The sequence below is a fragment of the Dermatophagoides farinae genome, chromosome 8 (genome assembly GCF_024713945.1).
Source record: "Dermatophagoides farinae isolate YC_2012a chromosome 8, ASM2471394v1, whole genome shotgun sequence".
NCBI classification, from domain to species: domain Eukaryota; kingdom Metazoa; phylum Arthropoda; class Arachnida; order Sarcoptiformes; family Pyroglyphidae; genus Dermatophagoides; species Dermatophagoides farinae.
Window position 1 is genome coordinate 2,154,173 of NC_134684.1, and position 21,971 is coordinate 2,176,143.

The 21,971-nt window shown below is 27.9% G+C and overlaps 3 protein-coding genes across 5 annotated transcripts; 2 read left to right on the forward strand and 1 right to left on the reverse strand.

The window, feature by feature from the left end:
• Positions 1-3,231: 3,231 nt before the first annotated feature.
• Positions 3,232-7,745, forward strand: LOC124496129 (xibalbin-1). Of its 2 annotated transcripts, none has more exons than XM_047059601.2 (5): positions 3,232-3,481; positions 5,294-5,408; positions 5,505-5,645; positions 6,960-7,018; positions 7,145-7,745. In XM_047059601.2, exons 2-5 carry the CDS (start codon positions 5,309-5,311, stop codon positions 7,160-7,162), a joined length of 318 nt encoding a protein of 105 aa, XP_046915557.1. In that variant the 5' UTR covers positions 3,232-3,481; positions 5,294-5,308; the 3' UTR covers positions 7,163-7,745. The 2 variants fall into 2 exon arrangements, with proteins under 2 accessions (XP_046915557.1, XP_046915558.1); XM_047059602.2 differs by lacking the exon at positions 3,232-3,481 and adding an exon at positions 4,993-5,121.
• Positions 7,746-9,856: 2,111 nt separating this feature from the next.
• On the forward strand, positions 9,857-11,154 carry LOC124495415 (very long chain fatty acid elongase 6). The gene is made up of 2 exons (XM_047058791.2): positions 9,857-10,358; positions 10,445-11,154. Exons 1-2 carry the CDS (start codon positions 9,939-9,941, stop codon positions 10,937-10,939), a joined length of 915 nt encoding a protein of 304 aa, XP_046914747.1. The 5' UTR covers positions 9,857-9,938; the 3' UTR covers positions 10,940-11,154.
• A 112-nt stretch (positions 11,155-11,266) lies between these two features.
• On the reverse strand, positions 11,267-21,924 carry LOC124496083 (uncharacterized). Of its 2 annotated transcripts, none has more exons than XM_075733673.1 (8): positions 21,215-21,924; positions 19,908-20,725; positions 19,793-19,844; positions 16,911-17,230; positions 13,766-13,949; positions 13,219-13,703; positions 12,422-13,148; positions 11,267-12,360 (listed from the first exon to the last, which is right to left on the reverse strand). In XM_075733673.1, exons 2-8 carry the CDS (start codon positions 20,454-20,456, stop codon positions 11,963-11,965), a joined length of 2,715 nt encoding a protein of 904 aa, XP_075589788.1. In that variant the 5' UTR covers positions 20,457-20,725; positions 21,215-21,924; the 3' UTR covers positions 11,267-11,962. The 2 variants fall into 2 exon arrangements, with proteins under 2 accessions (XP_075589788.1, XP_075589787.1); XM_075733672.1 differs by having other exon boundaries at positions 19,908-20,870; positions 21,215-21,687.
• Positions 21,925-21,971: the final 47 nt, after the last annotated feature.

Consider the following 21,971-nt stretch of genomic DNA (forward strand, 5'->3'; position numbering starts at 1 on the left):
AAAATTTTTTTTTTGCCATAAAATTTCACTCATCATCATCACTCATATGGTTGAAGGCTAAATTTTATTATTCATTCAAATAAAGGATGGAAATAAAATTTTTCCATTTTTTCACTTTAATCTCACAGAATTGTATCCAAATTCCGAAAATTATCTAATAGTTTCTTTAAACATGGTTATATTTTTTTTTGTTCATCTCATAAATTCTATCCACATTCAATGGTTCCAATTTGAATTTTGTTATTTTTAGAATTTCCATGATAATCATGAACCAGGGTACTTGAACTTATGAATAGTGACAAAGAAAAAAAATTCTGATTCATGTAACCCATACATTATTCTATAATTCTTTTGTCCATGAAAGTCGGCCTACTAACTAATAAATTTTCATTAAAAAGGCAACCTTCAAAATATCATCATTATTTAATGAATCTCAGAATGAACCATTATTCAGGTGCATTATGTTGGAAAAAAATTCCCATTTTTTTGGTCTTGTGTCGCTTTAACGGCAACGGTTATTAATTATACTGATATTTAATGTGAAATTTTTCATTTAGACTGTTCAGAACTTTCATGTGATGTGATTTGTTATTGAAAATGAAAAAGTTGTCTGTCTCATTAGGTTCTCATCGGAATTTATTTTAAATTTAATGGTCCCACATGTAAAATTATCGCCAAGTTTAAAACAGAATAACCAATAAAAAAAAAGAACAATACCAACTGCCAAATCATCATCATCATCGTTTATACACATACGTCACTATAGTTAGTTTGTTTTTTGTTGCAATTTAACCCGTGATCTTGATTGATGCAATCACCAGGATTCCAATCCGTACCAAACAGAAAAAAAATATCATCACTGTTTGTTTGATTGCTATTTTTAGTTCAATTCAAATGTTTTCTTTTTTTTCTTGTTTTTTCAATTCAATCTTTGTTTGAAAATGATTCTGTTTGTTATTTTTGGTTTTTGAAACAACGAAAACAACAACGAAAAAAAAAATTCAGTTGACATTATAATAGAACCAGAAAAAAATGCTGGTAGAAGAATAATGAATAACAAAACAAAACCAAAAAAAAAAAAAAAAATTCTGTTCATTGTTTTTCCTTTTAGATCTGATAACAACACAGATTAGAGAATTATTGTGTTCATCAGAAATTGTAATTGAATCAAAGGAGAAAAAAATTTCAATTCAATCGATTCAATCCAAAGACGAGAAAAAAAAACGATACCATACCATTTCCGTCGCACATGGAAAATTGTTCCTTTCTTATGCACAATATATATCGTTATATTAAATTAGTCAAACATATCAAATTTCATATCATTATTAATTGAGAAAATGGAATAAATTTCTATTATTTAGCTAAACACTGGATAATTATTTTTGTTTTGAACAAAAATTTCATATTAACATAATTAGCATGAATGCAGTCGTTCCTAACAACAACAACAACAACAACAACAACAGTGCTATGGAATAAATAAAAAAAAAGAAAAAAGAAAAATTTGTAATTATCCAATCATATATGATGATGTAAACAGAATTTCACTTTGATATTCTTCTATTATTCATTCTCATGTGATGAGAATTTTTCCAAAAAAACTATTCAAATTTATGAATATTCGTCACGAAATAATAATAATGATAGTAATGAAAACATCAGCAACAACAACAACAACAACAACAAAAACATTATTCTATTGGATGAATCAATTTCAAAAAAAAGTTAGCTGCTCAAATTCTCTCTCTTTCTTTGCTTTTCAAAGCAAAAAAAAAAAAACGGAACAAATGTTGAATTCCAGCAACAACAAGATGTTTCCACGTCGCCATGAAAATCTAAATCCATCTAAATATACTAGAAAAAGTTTTTTTTTCTTCTTCAATCTATAAAAACAACGAGAATAGAATCTGATTGTGAATTACAACTTTGCATATAATTAATTAATGATGAAATTAGTGATCAAAATCAATTGATTTTTAATCTGCTCGATTCAGTTGGCTAAATGTGAATTTTTCCATCATAAGACCATCATCCATGTACATAGTCCATCATTATTGGCACACTTCCTAGTATTCCATAATCATAGAGAATATTCTAGTTATAAACAAAAAAAAAAACTTTTACCATGTTTACATATATACACGTGTAGGCGGATGACATAATATTTTTCCACAATTTCCTAGTGATGATAACCCAGTGAAAATGAAAATGAAAATTTGATGAAAGTAAACATTTAGCCAGAAAAATTTATTTTCAGTTTTTTTCCAATATTGGCCAAAAAAAAAAATTTCATTACTTGTCGTTGTCGTTGTCGTTGTTGTTGTTGTTGTTGTTTACGTAAGTAAAAGAAAAAAAAAATAAATAAATAAATAATCTATCGACCTGTTTCATATTTAAATTCTATCGAAACTTTTCAACATTAACCTGTTTTTTTTTGTTTATGGTATTATTATCGATTCGAATTAGCCTTAATTGGTGCCTTGTTGATGATATGATAACAAGATTGATTATATAATAAATGGTTTACGGTATTTATTTGGTCATTTTGACTTGATTAGTTATATTATATGATGATGTCGACAATATTTTTTTTTTGTTTATACATGTAGTTGGTTTTTTTTTTGGTTCATCATTATGATGATGGAATTAAGCAAAAATAATATGGTATATCATGTGATTTTGCAATACACACACACACATACACATTATTAAAAATGAACATAACAAATATAAGAAAGGGGTAAATAAACCTGAATGAACAACGTAACAAAAAAAAAAAACGTAAACGTGATTCTGATTATGGTATTCAATTAATGAAAAAAAATTTCTCAGTGTTTGTGTTTTTTTTTTGCATTTGGACGATTCTCAGGACGGGCGTATTATTGTCGTAAGAATCAAAAAGAATCAACACACATTCCTATAAATTCAAAGGCGGAGAAGACCATGGTAATGTGAACAAAAATCATGGGGTTTTTTTTCTTTGATATTTGTGATAATCTTCATTGGGAGGGAAGAACTCTTTTTTTTTCAATGACTGATTCAGGACTACTACTAAACTCCTACTACTACTACAACTACTATTATCATTTTGAATAGCAAAAGATATTGCTAGTCAAAAAAAAAATACCAAAATTCCAAACTGAGCCTGTGTAAAGAATTCATGTAACAAAATAATGAATCCTGAAAACCGATTGCATATATATAAGGGCAATTTATGCCAAGTTGGCCAAATTTATTTCATTGAGAATATATCCACAATATCAAATAAATAAATGCAACAAACGAAACCTGCTGCTTTCCATCAACAATTCTATCATTCGATTGGAAATACTTTCATTTAATTGAACTTTTCATTTCGATCATCAATAATCACAAAAACAGTGTACGAATTGATTAATTTTAATTTCAAATTATTATTGTTGTTGTTGGTGATATATATCTGATCTGTTTATTTGTTTATTTATCACAATTTCCAAAAGTGAGTTACAGTTTGATTGATTTATTTTCATTTACTTATTATATATTGTTATATATATATGACAAACTTCAAGCATTGCCATTTAGCCACATTCGATTTGTAGAAGAAAAAAAACTCACTGATCTAGTGACAGTTTTTGTAATTATAGATAGCAGATTTTCATTTCAAATTAAATCTATTTATAGATTGAGTGGAAAAGATCAATTTTCAATCAATTTTCTATCCATAGTTGAAGTGTACAATAAAATTGAAAATGTTTATTTCATTCAAACAAACAAAAAAAAAGAAGAAAAAAATGCATTACAGTGAAATCAACGTTACAGGGGCCATTTTTAAAGTATTTTTTTTTTTTGAAAAGGAGAAAAGAATGATGGCTATAGTTCCCCAATGAATTGAATTGAATAGAATAATCTTCAATGGAATTCCAATCGTAATATTCCATATCTATATTTGTTTTATTATTCTATGACATGAATTTTGAATGAGTAGTTTGTTGATGATATTTCGGCTACGAATATCATTATCATCATCATCAATAATCAAATCGATACATTTATTCTGTTATTAATAATAATCAAAATGTAAATCACAACATTTTGGTTCACAAGATAAGAATTTCAATTAAAATCAAATCATTATTTATTTTCTGGACAATATTTATCCAGCTTGATATCGATATTATATATGAAATCGATTATTATTTGTCATTTGGTTTTACTATTTGGTTTCTGTAAGAATATGGAATTTTTTTTTCGTAATAAATTTCATTACACAAAATTATTATCGATTGCAATGAAGTGAAGAAAAAGAAAAATTGTCCAAATCATTCATTGATCTGTCGTTTCAATGATCTATGATTCTGTGTCGAATAGAAAGAAAAAACATTCCAGTCAGAATTATGAGTATTTGTATTATTACATCATCATGCAATTTAACCTGACCAAAAAAAAAAAAAAAAAAAAAAAAAATGGATACGAATGTGTTTTATTAACATTGCCATACAATCATTATAAATGGGTATCCTTGTAAAAGTTTGTTATTTTCTTTTTCCATTCATTCATTCATCCATCATTATGATCATCATCATCATCATCATCATTATGATCAAAATCGTTGCCACACACACACATACACACACACACACAAACATGAAAAAAAATCAACTAGAATAGATAATGATAATTTATTAGCCTGATAAATAATAACGGAAATGAGAGAAAAAAAATGAACATGGATTCTGTTGATCTGTATATGTTTGTTTGTAACTGTTGTTTTGGTCACTAACTAATTCCTTTTGATGTTCTGTAATTTTTTTCCCCGTTGTACAATTCTTTCCATATAATGATGGAATTCGGCTTAAATATTTTTTTTTTATTTCATTTGTTGTTGTTTTTTTTTAATATAAACGATGTTTGATTATTGAATGTACGTGATGATTACGATGTTTGTCTGTGTGTGTGTGTGTGTGTTGCTCGATAATGACATTAATCCTTTTTCGACCAGCGTTGTCTACTGACAGGATAGAATTTGCTCTGCACACACTCTGACATATCAGTGCTAGTGTTCATTTCCATTGGCATTAAATTTATGAAATTTTCATTGTATCTCTTTCATTCTCTATTTTTGTCTCCATTGGGAAAGTATGAACGATTCAGTTCATTAGTTTAGTGATATGATATGATCCAGATTCTAAAATTCTTAATTTTGGTTTGCTTATGTTTTTACATCCGAAAATAATCAATTAATTTATCAAGTTTTAATGAGTGAATGAATTTTAATGAATAACTTTGATTGATTTATCCATTCTCATAGCATATATCGAATAAAATGGCCAAAATGTCACGAATGAATTGTGTAACCATGACCATGTTGATTATCAGTATGATTGTTGGATATATGGCAGCCGAATACATGTCAACGGATGATAGTAAGTTTTTTTTTTCGTTCGTATAAAACAAAAATTTTTTTTTGTTGATCTATCAATCAATCAATCAATCATTTTGAATAAATTATTAATAACTAGATCAAGATGATCTTGATTATTATGGTATTATGTTGGCAAATTTGATAAACAATCGACAGCTTTTATCACCAGATAAACGTAGCTGCTTACGACGTGGTTCACCTTGCGATCATCGACCAAATGATTGTTGTCCACAATCAAGTGAGTGTTGTAAATTTATAAACAACAACAACAACAACAAAAATGCTATACATGTCATGCTATTTCCCCCCCCCCACTACAATCCACGGAAACAATATCATTTTTAACAAGAATTTTATTTTCATTCACCATTTCTTTAGATAAATACTATGTGTTTGTGTACAATTCAATATGTTCTTTTTTTTCATATTTTATCCTTTACGTTTAATCTCTCGAGGATTTAGTTTTCGTTTTTTTTTCTACTGATGTTGCTGCTGCTGTCGTTTTCATTTTATTCCATACTTCCAAAAAAAAAAAAAAAAAAAAATGAAACTTAATATCCGCTTTATATGTATGTGAAGAAACAAAAAAAAAACAATAACAGATCAACAAAAAAGTGAAACGTTTTAAATAATTCAAGCTCAGCTCTTTAGTTTTTTTTCTTCTTCTTATGATACGTGTATTCAGCCCACACATACACACTTAAATGTCTTATATAATAATAAATATATGTCGGGCAAGCCAATTGTTTACCCGAAATGGATAGAGTAAACCTCTTGATGCCTAAAGACATTTCATTAAAAATTCTTTGTTTGATGACAATTTTTTTTCTATTCTTCAAAGTGAATGAAAAATAAAAAAAAAATGTCAAATTAGAGCAACGTTTTATGTTTGAATAAGAGATTTTTTCTCAATTTTTTTTGTGTCGAAACAAAACAAAAAAAAATTGTTCCATTTTCGAGAAAGAAAAACAGGCGAAAAAAAAGTCGAATCATAAAAATGGATGAAAATTTCCTCGTTGTTGGTTTATTCATTGAGAAGAAAAAAAATAATCATCCAGAAAAAAAACAGGATTAATTCCCAAGGACGTTAGTTTTTTTTTGCCTTTGTATGACAAAAAATTTCCTTAGTAAAAATGCATTGAGAAATCGTGCCATACGTAAACGATCAATTCCAATATTCGATATTCATACGGTTTGTGTGTGTGTGTGTGTGTGTGTTTGTTTTGATAATTCAAAAGATTTATATAAGATTATATCATTGTCCATTGTGTGTGTATGTGTGTGTGTTATCAAATTCAAACCATCATATCGGATTCTAAACATTTCTTTTCATATTTTTCATAGCCATTCATCTAAATAAATAAATTGACATTTTGCCCGTTGTTATTTTTATTTTTATTTTTGATAGTTTTGAGTGTGTGTGTGTGTGTATTCTTATAATAATTTGACATCTACAGAATTCTTTTGATATGAATCGAATAATTCTAACTGTTTCTTGTGTCATGTATTTTTTTTTTTTTGGTTCGTATTTCATTTTCACCAATAAATATAGTATGCCGATGTAATCTTTGGGGAACCAATTGTCGATGTCATCGGATGGGATTGTTTCAGGTAAGCTGATGATAATTAAAATGAATTTCAATACAAAACAAAAATAAATGACAATGCAAACTCATTTTTGTTAAAAATTTTTCTCCCTTTCTTCTTCTGGTTCACTTTTATAAACATGAATTTTAGAAAATTGGTAAAAAGTAAAAAAATAATCGTGTCAGCTATCAACAATCAACAGACACAGAATCCAGAATACTACACCTACTAGAACAAAAACAGACACACACACACACACATACAAACACTTAAGACAATATCGGCCAAAATCAATTACTCAATCATCATTTTGGAAACATCTAGAATCACACACACACACACACAGAATGAATTAATAATACAAGTTTTTATACTTAATATATTTCATCATCAATAACAACATCAACAACAAAAATAAATTCAATCGATCATAATCTATTGAAAATTCTATCTAAATTTTGGAATCACACATGTCCATCATCAGTGATAACATCAGATTATTATAGAATTTATGAATTGAACAATATTGGACAATACATATCATGGTGATTATGATGATGATGATTATTGAAAACAATAATAAAATGATGATCCATATGAATTCTGTTTCTCTTATTGTTTGTTACCTATCAATCAATCAATCATACATAAACATAAACATAAAAAAAATAAAAATAAATTCTGTCTAACATTAAATTTGTTTGTCTGAATCTCAATCAATAAATTTATTTGTCTATTTGAAACACATAAACATATATGTATTTGAATTTGCATATTCTCTCTCTATTTCTCTACTAATCTTTCCTAATATATCATTGTTGGTTCCCTTGAATTTTAATCGATAACAACCGAATTTTTTTTTGAATGATGATGATAATGATGATGATGATGATGACAAATGAATAAAAAGAAAATTTTTCCGATTTTTTTCGATTTTTTTTTGACATTATGATTGAAACTTTGTCATTTGAACAACAACAACAACAATATAAAGCCAATGTGTTTCTCCTTGGAAATGACATGGTCAACGACGAAAAAGTATATTTTTTTTTCTTGGAAAACTTTACAGGTAACAAGCAAAACTTTTTTCTTTTTTTTGAGGACCATTCATCTGGATTTGTTGTTTTGTTTGACATTTATCGATTGAATGAAATTTTGAAATGTTTCATAATAGAAAAAAAAATTCACATAATCATAAAGATAAAAAAATAGTAATAATCAATAATGGTCGGAATTTAAAACAAATTTAAAGTTTGTAGTATGAAATTCAATGTCTATCCATGAATCATTCAACCATAGCCAGACAAACATGGAAGATTCGGATCTTGATCAAATTTGTCAAAGTTTGAAAAAATATTTTAAAATAAACAATGGAAATCATCGTTCAATATTGATGATTTGTATTGGAATTATTATTTGGACTGATTATCTTATTTTTCTTATCAATTTCGTACGATCTATCCATGCTGAAATCGATGAAGATTGTTTCCATTTTGAAATGGGCTGTATATTTTTTGGCCAATCAATGAGAGTGGTTGGCAATCTTTTAATGATATCATATCGAACGATTCTGTTTCTATTATATAATCGTTGGTATGTTGATGATCATCAATGGCTACGTATGGTTTATTTTCATTATGGTGAATTGGTTAAAGAAGATATTCAACTATCATTCGAAACAATAGATAAAACCATTCGTAAAGCATTGGTTATAACCATAATGATAACTATATTTTTAAATACAAGCTATTCTATTATTCAAGATCTAAATTTCTATGATCAACTATTGAATCATCTTTATATTACATTGAGTACATATTTATCTGGATTTTTTATCACATTATTATTCATTTTAAATAATATCTGTTTATCATTATTACAACAATATTATCAACGATTTCATTTACATCTAAGTGATGGTAGTTTAAAACCAAAATTTGTTCAATCATTCTGGAATCTATATCTAATGATTCAATATGCAAAAGTTTATTTAAAAGATTCATATATGATTATTGTTGGCTGTTTATTGACAACTGTTCTGGAATTTTATTATATTACATTCTATTCTGAAATCCAACCATTTAAACGTTATGTTTGTGCTATTTTACTATTTATTATCATACAGAATATTATTTCATTTTCAGTTATATTTAGCCATATTGATGTTGAAGCTAATGCATTATCCGATTTAGCTTATGAATATGTTAATGTTCGTCGTTTTCTATTACATTCAGAATCTAATCATAATAATGGTAAAGCTAATAATGTACAACCAAAATTTGGCTATTCAGGCTATTCAAAATTACCTGAAATGATTGATTGTTTGAATCAAAATCTTGGTGTTGAAGTGATGAATACACCTATTAATGCTGCTAATATAGTCAAGGTGAGTGAAAATTTTTGTTTTTGTTTTTTGCTAATAATTTATCGTTAATTTTTTTTATCACACAAAGTTCATTTCAGCATTCTTTTCAGTCGTAGCATTAATGTTTCAACATGGAGATCCTAATATTTTGATCGATATAACAAAATCTGAAGAACAATAGAAATATGATGATGACAATTGTTCATCAATACAATGAAACTCATGTTCATCAAAACATACAGATTTCGTACAACACACCCACACCCACACACACAATAGCACAGTAGCACTCTTACAAGATGATATCATATCCACTCTAAATGACAACGAAGTTTGATTATCATCATCATCATCATCATCCTACATGTAGCCATTGCGGTAAAATCAATTTTGCTTAATCATTATTGTCGGCATTGTCGTTGTACTCATTTATCCATTGATATATGTTTTTTTTTTTTTTTTGATTTTCATTCGGAAATTTTATTTTATTCGAGTTCATTCTATTGTATGATTAAAAGTGAAATTAATTTTTTTTCTTTATCAGAAAAAAAATCTCCATTCATCTAATGTGATTGAATCATGATGGATAATAATGATATGATGATGAATGATGATCGACAAGTACGTAAATTAACTACGTATTTAGAGAAAAATTTCCACAATGTTTCATTCGATTTTTCACAATATCCGGGTTTCAATTCAGCATTGAACATTGAACGTTTATTATTGTTAAATCTATCGAAATTAATATATTTTATTGAAAATAATCAATGGCTACCATTTGCCATTTCATTATTATATTTGATCATTGTTGTATGTTGGATTCCAAGATTGATGCGCAATCGTCAACCATATAGATTGAATGATGTACTTTCATTCTGGAATTTAACAATGTCTTTGTTTTCTATTGTGGGCACCTTTCGTATATTACCTGAATTGATTTTCATGATACAAAACTATGGTCTATTTCAATCGATCTGTGACGATCGTTATATTGACGTAAGTGTTGTTTTGACAATCTACGTCATCTAATATTATTATTGTACGCATGTTTTTATCTAATCAATTTTTTTTCGGCATTATAGGATCCAAGATATTTTCTTTGGATGTCTCTACATCGTATATCGAGAATTTTCGAGCTGCTCACCAGCGTCATTATTGTATTGAATAAACAAAAATTACTATCAATCCATTGGATTTATCATATAATTTCATTGTGTTATTCATGGCAAATGTTAGATATGCCAAGCAATTCTCGTTGGCTAATCTGTACAGATTTTCTAGTACATTCTTTTATGTATCTTTATTTTGCCATGAAATCATCCACACCGAATCAATTGCCATGGATATTACCAATGGTCATAACATTATTACAAATATTACAGGCAATAATTTGTTTACTAACCGAATGGGTTAACATATGGTATCCGCAACAGGTTTGCCATAAACAAAAATATCTATCCATCATTGGCTTCTTAATTTATGGCCTATTCTTCATTTGGTTAATACATTTATTCATTGAAAAATATCTTCCAAAAACGGATTATCAAACAAACGAAGAAATGAAGAAAAACGAATAATAATAATAAAAAAAAATAAATAAATTCATAGCCTGATGAATTCATATTGTGCTGCCATCTTCGGGTGGAGAATGAGCATTCATCAATTTTTAATCGTACAAATATTCATCATTTACTTTATTATGAGTGTCTAATAAAGAATTTAAAAAAAAAATGTTTGATGATATTCACAATACAAAAAGAAAACGAAATGATGATCGAGAATTCTATATTATTCATTTAAGTACCAATGTTTTTGTGTGTGCAGGTGTGTGTGTGTGTGTAGGTGTGTGTTCAATTTTATCAAAATCAAATTACACCTGACAGATATTGCAATGAAAAAAAAAATTTTTTTTAAATTTGTTTATACAATTTATTATTTAATGTTAATGATGATGATGACGATGATAAAATTGAAAAAGAATCTTATTCATTTGTTTTTCTTCGAAAAGAAAAAAATTTTTTTTTTTCAAAATACCAGAGAAAAAGTTACCTAGAAACTTATTATTTGTTTTATATATATATTACAATTACAATTTTTCAGAAAATATTTTCGTAAATATAAGTGTGTGGGTGTGTGGATGTGGGTGTGTTGGAGAAATTGGATCAATTAAAGCTTACAATATATAGAGATTATGTGACATAATTTGTATATGTGTATGTGTATGTGAGTTGATTTTTCAAAATAAAACTATTTACAAATGATGATGTTAATGATGATGATGATGTTGATGATGATGATGAGGAGTAGGAGTAGGAGTAGTAGGAGGAAAATGACCAAGCATTTTGAGAAATTTATAATACAACTACAAAGTTTTTTTTGTGGGAAAATTAAGGAAACTATAGGAGTATATATAGTGTCGAAAGAAAATATCACAATGAAATAGAATATATTCATTTTTTTTCCAAGCCGCATTAAAAATTTTGATGCTCAAGCCGATCAAAACAATGCAATATACGTATACGTATAAACCAAAAATGCTAAATAAATTGGATAGAAAATTTGAAAAAAATTCTAAAAGAAAAAAATGCTCAACTATATTTCTATCGTTGTTTTTGTTGATCATCAAATTCATCGATACCATATGATGAAATGGGAACCGGTGGTGTAGTCGTCGTCGTTACAGTAGTATTAGTCACGATAAATCCATTGGTTGAATTACCATTGATTTGGATCTCGTTAGATGATGAATCTTTTAAAGGAAAATCCGGTGGACTAGATGATAATTCAAGAAATGTTTGCCTTGACGATGATGCTTCGACAACAAAATGATAGAGTTTATTATATTTATCTCGAGCCATTTCGCGAACCATTAATAATTGATTATATTGATTTTCAAGGGAATCTTTTTGATTGTACATAGTGTCCACTTCGGATTGTAATCCCATTATTTGATCTAGTTTACGTTTGCGACAATTTTGTGCTGCAACTTTATTTTTACCTATTTAAAATAATCAAGAAAAATTTTTTTAAAATCACAATTATTGATAATAATCACTTACCTCGCCTTCGTATATCACGAATGAGTGATAATTGAATTTCAGTCAATTCATATTTAGTCAATCTTTCATTGAATTCATCAATAGGCAAATTGATAATATCTTCAGTTGATATAGGAATATTTAAAGCACGAGCTCTTTTTTCATCACGATTAAAATGATTATGTTCAGTATCGCTGCTGATACTATCGCTGGCACGTTGTTTCGAATGACGATTTGATTTTTGTTTATTATTGAGCACATTTTCATTCTGTGAATCATTTTCAATGTTTTCTTGTTTAATCCAATCATTCGAAGATGAACAGGACACATTTGTACTAGCTATCGAAGAATGTATTGGTTCATTATTATTAGGCAATTGAGCATATGTATGATTATGTTGTACAGCAGTTGTTGGATAATAATTGATTGAATTATAGTGGCCAATTCCATTCGAATCAATCATTGAATATGGTGTAGAATTTGAATAAAGATAGTTCATTGGGGGATATTCACCATAATAATCGGTCAATTGTACGATATTTTTGCCTTCATCATTCTTATTACTACTATCATCATTGGTATTCATACTAGTATTACTACTGCTAATACTGTTTTTACCAAAAAGGCGATATTTTTTCTTTGCAGCCGAATTATTATTATTATTATCATTATTATTATTATTACCACAGGATAGATTATTCATTTCACAATTATATGATGAAGATTCTGATGAAGTATCAATCAAATCCTATAAATAAATGAAAATGTAAATTTAATATAAAGATTATGATCATAACCAAAAATGACGGCACACTTACATTATCCGATAATGAATGAACACGATCAGAACTCATTGATGATACAGCTGAATCACTACTTTTATCGAAACAATCTTCTGTGTTTGTATGGACGAATTTTTGTTGTTGTTCATGATCGTTATTAGTATTGAGTAAGTTTTGTGATACAGGTGTTGAGGTAGTAGGTGTGGACTGTGTAGGAATTGTAGATAATGAATTATATTCAAAATTCTGTCCATGTTGATTGATATCTGATGGATAATTATATTCATCTAAATAGCCATTATAGAAACAATCCGGTACGGAATTATTGGTTGGAAATGATACATTGCTCATATAAGTACCGGCATCACCATTATTGAAACCATTATAAGACAAATCTGAATTCAAATGATGATCTTGACCATTGGACAGTGTTGTTAAGGAAGAATAAAGTACGGCACTTAAATTGTTGTGACCATTTTCATTTGTGTTATTGCTGTTATTATTATTGCAATAATATTGCCCTATGAAATGATTTATTTTTGAAATGTTTATTTGATCACTCTATCATCATCATTTAACATACCGGAACAATTATTGAGAAGTTGACCGTTGGAACTTTGTTCATAGAGATTACAATTTTGTGTAACATCATAAATCGGATATTCGGGACCATTTTCATCTGTAGCGATTGTTGTAATTGGATTCGCTTGATATCCATTATATGATGACCATTCGTTATGATGATTACCATATGAATCGGTTTCATTCTAGAGAAAAAAAAATCAAACAAAAATTATAAGAATTGAAAAACGTGTTTATAAGAAAAACAAACAAACAAAAAATGAAGAAAATTCATGACTAACAGATTTTTTAATCAGACAATAATCATTAATAGGATTAGGATTAGCTACAGCCGCCGCTGTCGTTGTTGTTGATGCTGTTGCTGCTGCTGATGCTGTTGTGAATGGTGAAGCCGAACTCAATATGTAAAGAGAACTGCAGGCACCGTTAGGATTTTCCATCATCATTTTGCGTTAATTGTCAGATTTAAAGACAAATATAATATTGACGATAAACAAATAAGAATAACAATGATGAACAAAAAAAAATACAAAGAATGAAAAAAAAATGAAAAACCCAAGATCAATTTGTCGATGACAATGTCAAAATTCGAAATGAACAAAATTGGATAAAATTTTTTGCGGCTAGAAACAAACAAACAAGCAGACAAAAAATATATATCGATCAAAGATGTCTTTGACTTCCGACGACGATAAAAAATCCTATCATTAGACTGAGGCCAAACTGTATATGGATTTTATCCAACATAGAAAAAAAAACATGCACCAACTACGACAATAAAACACCTAGGTGAATCATAATTTGGTATATATACCTAGACAAATATCTATACAATGCAACAGGTATCGCCTTTTTATTAAATGAAAACATATAGAAAAATAGGTGGTGGCCTGAAAAGGAGGCGCGGTCTTTATATGTAGTGGCAAATAAAAATAATAACCGATCATTGTCAAACCAACCATTCTATCTATTATTATTGTTCATCAACAGGTGACAATTGAATTATTTTTTTTCTGTCAATTGTCTAACCTACCATTGACTATACAACACACACACAGACACATCATCTTCATTATAGTATTACCAAAAAAAAAAAAAAAACAAAAAAAATCTTCCGATTTCTCATTGAATTCTGTATTCCTAGATTGAAAAAAAAATCTCTGAATCAAAATTTAAGAATTCGTTGGGAAAAAATTTATTATATTCACAACATCAACAACGAGATTGACATTTCACACATACAAATGATAGGATGCCCACCCACCTACATAGTGTCTAAATCGAAACAAACAATGAAAACCAAATACGTGACAAAGCATAAAAAAAATTCATAATCATATACGTATTAAGTGATCTCATTCTATAAATTCTTTGCATCTATTCTATATAAAAGTACGGATACAAATGCCCATCACCATCACAATGGCAATGTAGGATCATAATGTATATATTTTTTTTGTCTGTCTATGTGTGTGTGTGTGTGTGTGGAACTAATCATTGACAAATAATTGAATCATATGATGTATCACGAAAGTGCCAACGACACATTCCAGAAAATTCAAAATTTAAACACAAAAAAAAATAGTAGCTTAAACTAAAGTTCATCATACACACGAATACACGACGCATAATAATGATTTGATTCACATTCACAAACAATGAAGCAAAAAAAAAATTGAATTAATATATCCGTAAGGGATTATCATCATTTGGCTTTAAACTTTTTTATATCCATATATTCATTTCTGGTCATGGATATATCAAAGACAAACATTATAAACAAACAAACAAACAAACAAACAAACATAAATACATACAGATGTGGATGATAATCATAAATAATTAATTTTTAGCCCAAATTTGCGATTCAATTATTTTACCCAAAAATAACGAATGGAAAAAAAACGACAACGACAAGTTGACAATGCTTTTATGAAGTGCTTTTAGTTTTTTTTTTTTTTTTGGAAAAAAAATCCAAGGAAGTAACCCGAATAAATTAATTAAAAACAAAAAAAAATGGTAAAAATGAATCGAATCAAAAATGAATTATGGCTATTCATTTCCAAAAAAAGAAAAAAATTCATTCATTCAAAACAATAACCAATCAATGACCAGAAAAAATAAGTTTATATCCACACACACACACACACACACAAACAAACAAATACAGCTCGTGAATACACGAAGGACAAATGAATATTGAGAAAAAAAAATGGGTTTCCATTAAAGAAAATAATAATGTTCGACCTCCTGGTGGATATTTTTATTTCAATTTAAGATGGAACATGATACTTTCAATTTGAAAATGAAAAAAAACTAACTAAATAACTAGCTTTAAAAAAAATGAAACTCAATAATTCAACTACTACTATGAGCTTAAAGCGGGTCATTCTTATGATCATACAAACCGTATATATATAAATATAAATATATATCGATATTTCTCCGGTATATCGATGAAATCTACTTTTCTCTTTTGCCACTCTATCAATATGTCAGCAGTATGTTCGAGGTTAACATAGTAAATCAACAAGTGTCCTGTATAACATACACACACAAAAACATAGGTCGATCGGCCATTTGTCGCCAAATTTTTTTTCTTTCTTTGTAAGCAGCTGTCATTTTAAATTGCGAAAAATTGGTTTTTTTTTGTTTTAGTTTTGAAACGATTATTACAACAAAAAAAAAACGAACGAACGAACGAAAAAAAATTCTCATAGATCTCACTGCAAATGGGAAAACTTTTCATTGCTACTGCTGCTATTTTTTTTAGCTATATATTGCTGCAAAATATTATTCAGAAACCAAAAAAAAAAAGAAAAAGAAAGGAGATATAAATTATAATACACGTTGAATCATCATCATACAGGTCAATTAAAAAAAAACACTGGTGACTGTTTGTTGTTTTCTGTATAATCAATACCATGGGTAATAGATTTGTGAATAAGAGAAAAAGAAAGGAAACAAAAACAAACAAACAAAAAAAATGATGATGATCGGAAAATAAAATTTACATACAACACAAAAAAAGTCGAATAATAATTATTAAAGTCAATTTCCGTTCTCAAAAAAATAATCAGAGCAACAGAATAAAAACAAAAGATGAAAATATTTTGTTTCAAAATAAAAAAAAAAAGATAACTTACCGATAATAATAATTCAAGTTCATCAAATAGATCATTAACATCACCATTATCACCGGAACCAAGAATAGGTAAAATTTGATCATCATCATCATCGAGTAGAAATTCATCCAATGTTGATTCATCCACATTATTATTATTGTCGATATTGTTTTCAATGATTTCCACTTGTTGTTCTTGTTGTTGTTGTTGTTGTAGATCATTTTCATTAGATTTTTCTTCATTATTTTCATTTTTGTCAATTGTCAATCTATCCGGTTGTCGGTCATCATCATTATTATTATTGAATAATGACGAATAATCTTCAGCTTCGATCAATGGATCTATCCAGATGAACAAGGTATTGAAGGAAAATATAAAGAAAAATTTTTCATTAAAAAAAACAATGAATTAAATCACATAAAAAAAACACTGAAAATCAATCAATTTCAATTTCTTTTCAAAAATAAAAATAAAAATTCAAAACTCGTGTTTGTTTGTGTTGTTTGTGGCGGTGGTGTATGAGATAATAACAATTTTAGAAAATAACGATAATCTAGTAGCCACATAGTATACAACATAGATATTTTATCATTTTCATTCCTTGATGCATTATCATTATGACTTTTGAAAATAATAATATAAAAAAAAAATCTAAACAATCATCAACAAAATATATAAAATCGAATCATATATCACGTGTGTGTGTGTGTGTAACCCACACAAACACACCCCCATTATCATCGACATCATCATCATCGATGACTTGGATGATTCCAAGAAAATTCTGGTCATTTAGAATGCAATTTCGTTTGTTAATAGAAAAAAAAACAAACAACTACAAGGACGTGTAGTAGTAGGGCGAGCAAAAAAAAATCAATTTTTTCTCAACCAAAAAAAAAAAAAAAACAACAGGAAAATGATTTGTTTTTTATTATTGTTTTTTTTTTTGGTTTGCTATTAATGACCAAAATATTAATTGTTTCATCATCATCATCATCTTTGACAAATAGCCAAATCATTGTGAATGAGAAAAACATCGAAAATAATAATATCTTTGGTTGATGACAAAGTGATATGTTATGTGTGTTTGTGTTTGTGTACAAACACCAAAATTGGCCAATATCATTATCATTTTTTAAGATATAAGACTGGTCAATCAAATTGTCAATACATAAAAAAAAACAATGATGATGACATGTGCAAATTTCTTATATTTGATATCCATTTTTTTTTCTCTACAAATTAATTAGATTTTTATTATTATTATTATTATTATTAGAACAGAATAGAATGAATGAATCATCTTTTATAATAATAATTTTTATATCACACACACACACAAACACAAAAAAACAGGTAGTCACATAACATCCTAAATCATTTAGTCGACAAAAACAATGAAAGAAAGAAAAATCTAATCGAATTGAAATGAAATGATCAACCAACAACAGGTGTAAACATTTTTTTTTTGTTGTTCGATTTATCAAATATATAAAAAAATTCAAAAATTTGAAATCTGTAGCGCCATCCATTGATCATGATCATAACCATCAATCAAGTTCATTGTATTCGAAGGTTTTTTTTTCATTTCAATTTCAATCATTCCTCATTATGAATGAATCTAATCACATTCGAGGTTATATATTCTTCTTCTTTCAGGCAGCAAAAAAAAAAATGAAGCGCACTTTTAAAAAAACATTACTTTTAAATGATGAGTTTTTTTTTTGCCAATGTGAAGAAACAAAATTGAAATTACAATTGCTATAATATATTGTCATATGTGTGAACATTGGGGGAGAAACAAAAAAAAGAAGAAATTATTTAGAGGATCTTCACACACACACACACACATCGACGTCGATTTCATCTACAAAAAAAAAAAATTTTTCATCAAAACATTACAAAATATATCACGTACTATATATATATCACGTGGAGAATAATATTAGAGTTTTGTCAATCTGAACGATATATATATTTTTACCTACGCAAGAAAATTTTTTTGTTTTTTTAAGGCCATCTACCTCAGTTTATGAATGTAAATATGTTGCAATATTATTATCATCTAAAGAAAAAACACCTACCTACTCCTCCTACATAAACCTAAACAAAATAGAAAAAAAACAAAACCTCATTAAAGACTTTGTGTTTGTTCTAGTTGAATGCTGTTGCTATGATTATCATCATTGATATTTAAAGATCATTTCATTTTCAATTTGAGCAATAAAAAATTGAAAAGTTTTCTACCAAAAAAAAACAACATGGCCGACAAACAAAACTAATTAGATAGAAAAAAAGATTAACATTAGAAACCTACGACAAATGTATTATCTACTGGTTTTTAGGTGTGTACTTAAATGTGAGTTCAATACGATGAAAAAAAAAATGAAACCAGAATCCAATTCGAACGTAGGTTGTTTTTGCATCGAATGTTCAAATGCAATGTTCTTTTCGGGTTTATGATGATTATCATCATATAATAATCCTTTGATGTGAAATAAAGTTACAGAATCCTTAATCCTTAACAAGAATATTTTCAAGGCAATACCGAAAATACTTGTACAACCTACGATCAATAGGACAGATAAAAAAACATGCAATTGTATATGCAAATACCAATTGTAAGTGTTGTTTGATGCCAATAAACTCTTTAAAGATGAGGCCCCCATATCATTCATGTAACTCTATGGTCGACCTACCAACACCGATATACAATTACATTGAAGAAGGGTTTTTTTCATCTGTGTGTGTATTGCCAAAATTTAACAGAATTACATCACAATAAACATACACTCAACGATGAAAAATAATTTGGATCGATGTCAATGTTATGATGCCAATGTTATATATATGTTATTCGATGGTAGCAAAGAAAATAAATAAACAAATAAACACAGACATACCATCATTAAGATTGGGCCATATTGTATCATCATTGAATGGACAATTTTGTAGCTAATTGAAATGAAAAATAAAAGTTTATATATATATTTTAGTGAAAAATGAATGAATATTTACCTCAAAATCTATTTGATTTAAAATATCTGGATCAATTGATAATGGTGAACTATTGTCATCATTATTGATTGAATTTACATTAACATTTGATGACGATAATAATTGATTATTATTACAAACATCATCATCATTTTCCTGTTTGATGAATACATTGGAAGAAAATCCGCCGCTAACGGGGAATGCAATTAAATTTGAACTATGATGATGATCCAGATGATTATGGGGATTTGAATATCTACCTAATGAATTTAAATCATCAAGTATATTCAATGTTTCTCTTAATAATATCGAAGATTTTGTACGAAAATGTTGATCATGTGAATAATCATTTAAATGTATATCATCATGATGATAGAAATTATCAACACTAATCGGTCCATTATGATTATTATCGATACCAAAATGGTGATAATTTGGTAATAATAATGATCGCCGATAAGGTAATAATGATGACAATTGATGATGATCTGGTGGTGGTCGTATGGCCGTCATCAAAAGAGCAATATAAAACCATTCGGTTAATGTTGATGTTTTCTTTCGTTGTGCCATTATATTATTGTATATTTGGTTTAAAAATTTTCAAAAAAAAAAAAAAATCAAATTTTATGAATCACAAATCCAATACTCGTATGAATCGCATAGACACCGGATAATCGTTGACAATGATGAAACAGCATACAGCACAATAAAACACACTTGAATTGAATATATACATAAAGCCGAACAAAACAGACGAATTAGAATGATGATGATGATCGTTCAACCACTTTGCTCGTATAATAATAATAAAGAATGAATGAATGTGAATCTTTAAGCAGCTGTAAAAAAATAATATATATAATTGCGATTCAATTTGATTGGAGAATATTGAATTCAAAAAATTTTCTTTATCTTAGCTTTTTATGCGATGATGATCATAAGATGATGATGATGATGATGATGAGATCCCAATGCAATGCTTTTCTTTGTAAAAGAGCGTGTTAATGTATATGAACAAAAAACAAAATGCAAAGCATCTATACACAATATATATTGATATTGTTGTATTGAACATATAAAGAGCAAATAACACACAGTCTCAGAAGTCTCAATTTGCCAAAAAAAAAAAAAAAAAATTTTTTTTTGTAATAAAATTGTTGAACATTCACAGAAAACAGACAAAAAAACATACACACACACACACACAGAGAGGAAAAAATCTAAACAGCAATCATCAACAACACAAAAAATAACAGCAATAAAAGCAGAGTAAATCAAATCAGCGCCACCGTTTGGTCACTATTGGCGTCATTTTTGGATTCGAATACCTTTTTTTTTGTTGCATGCAGCCAAATAAAAAATCGAATCCAACAAGTTTTGTTTTTGCCAGTTTTGTCTTCCATCAACATCGATTGTTGATGATGATACATGTGACGCCCATAGGCCAATAGCACGATGATGATGATGATGATGGTGATGATCATAATATTATGATGATCACTTTGGCTGCTTGTTAAATGTTTCTTTTTTTTGTTTGTTTGTTTGTTATTGCTATTGCTTGCAATGACGCCCGATTACAAATCACAATGTTCAGCGTTTGTATAATTTGGGTAATGATGAGCTTGGATTTTGTGTCACCGATTAGTACATTTGACGGACATCATTTCATCATGTTAAAGACAAAAGATGTGATATTTTTTTTTTGTTGTACCCAAAGGAAAAAAATCCGTAGCTGTCAAAATAATATATGAATTGAATACACTTTTTATTGATATACATGGACAAATTGAAGAAATGATATAAAGATGAGCAAGGAAAAAAAAGTATGTCGAATGTATGAAATTTGATTTGATCGAATCAAAAAAAAAAATTTTTTTTTTTTTGTCAAATTCAAGATCAATCAATTTTGAATTTTTGAAAAACGAAAAAAAAAATTGACATCGATGTCCATGAACATTTTCGAAACGTCGTTTATGAATAATACATTCGAACACGGCTGATTTTTTGTTCGATTTTTTTTTCATTGTTGAAAATGCATGCTTGGAAAATGTGAAAAAAAGTTCATTTATTGTTATTCACAAATCA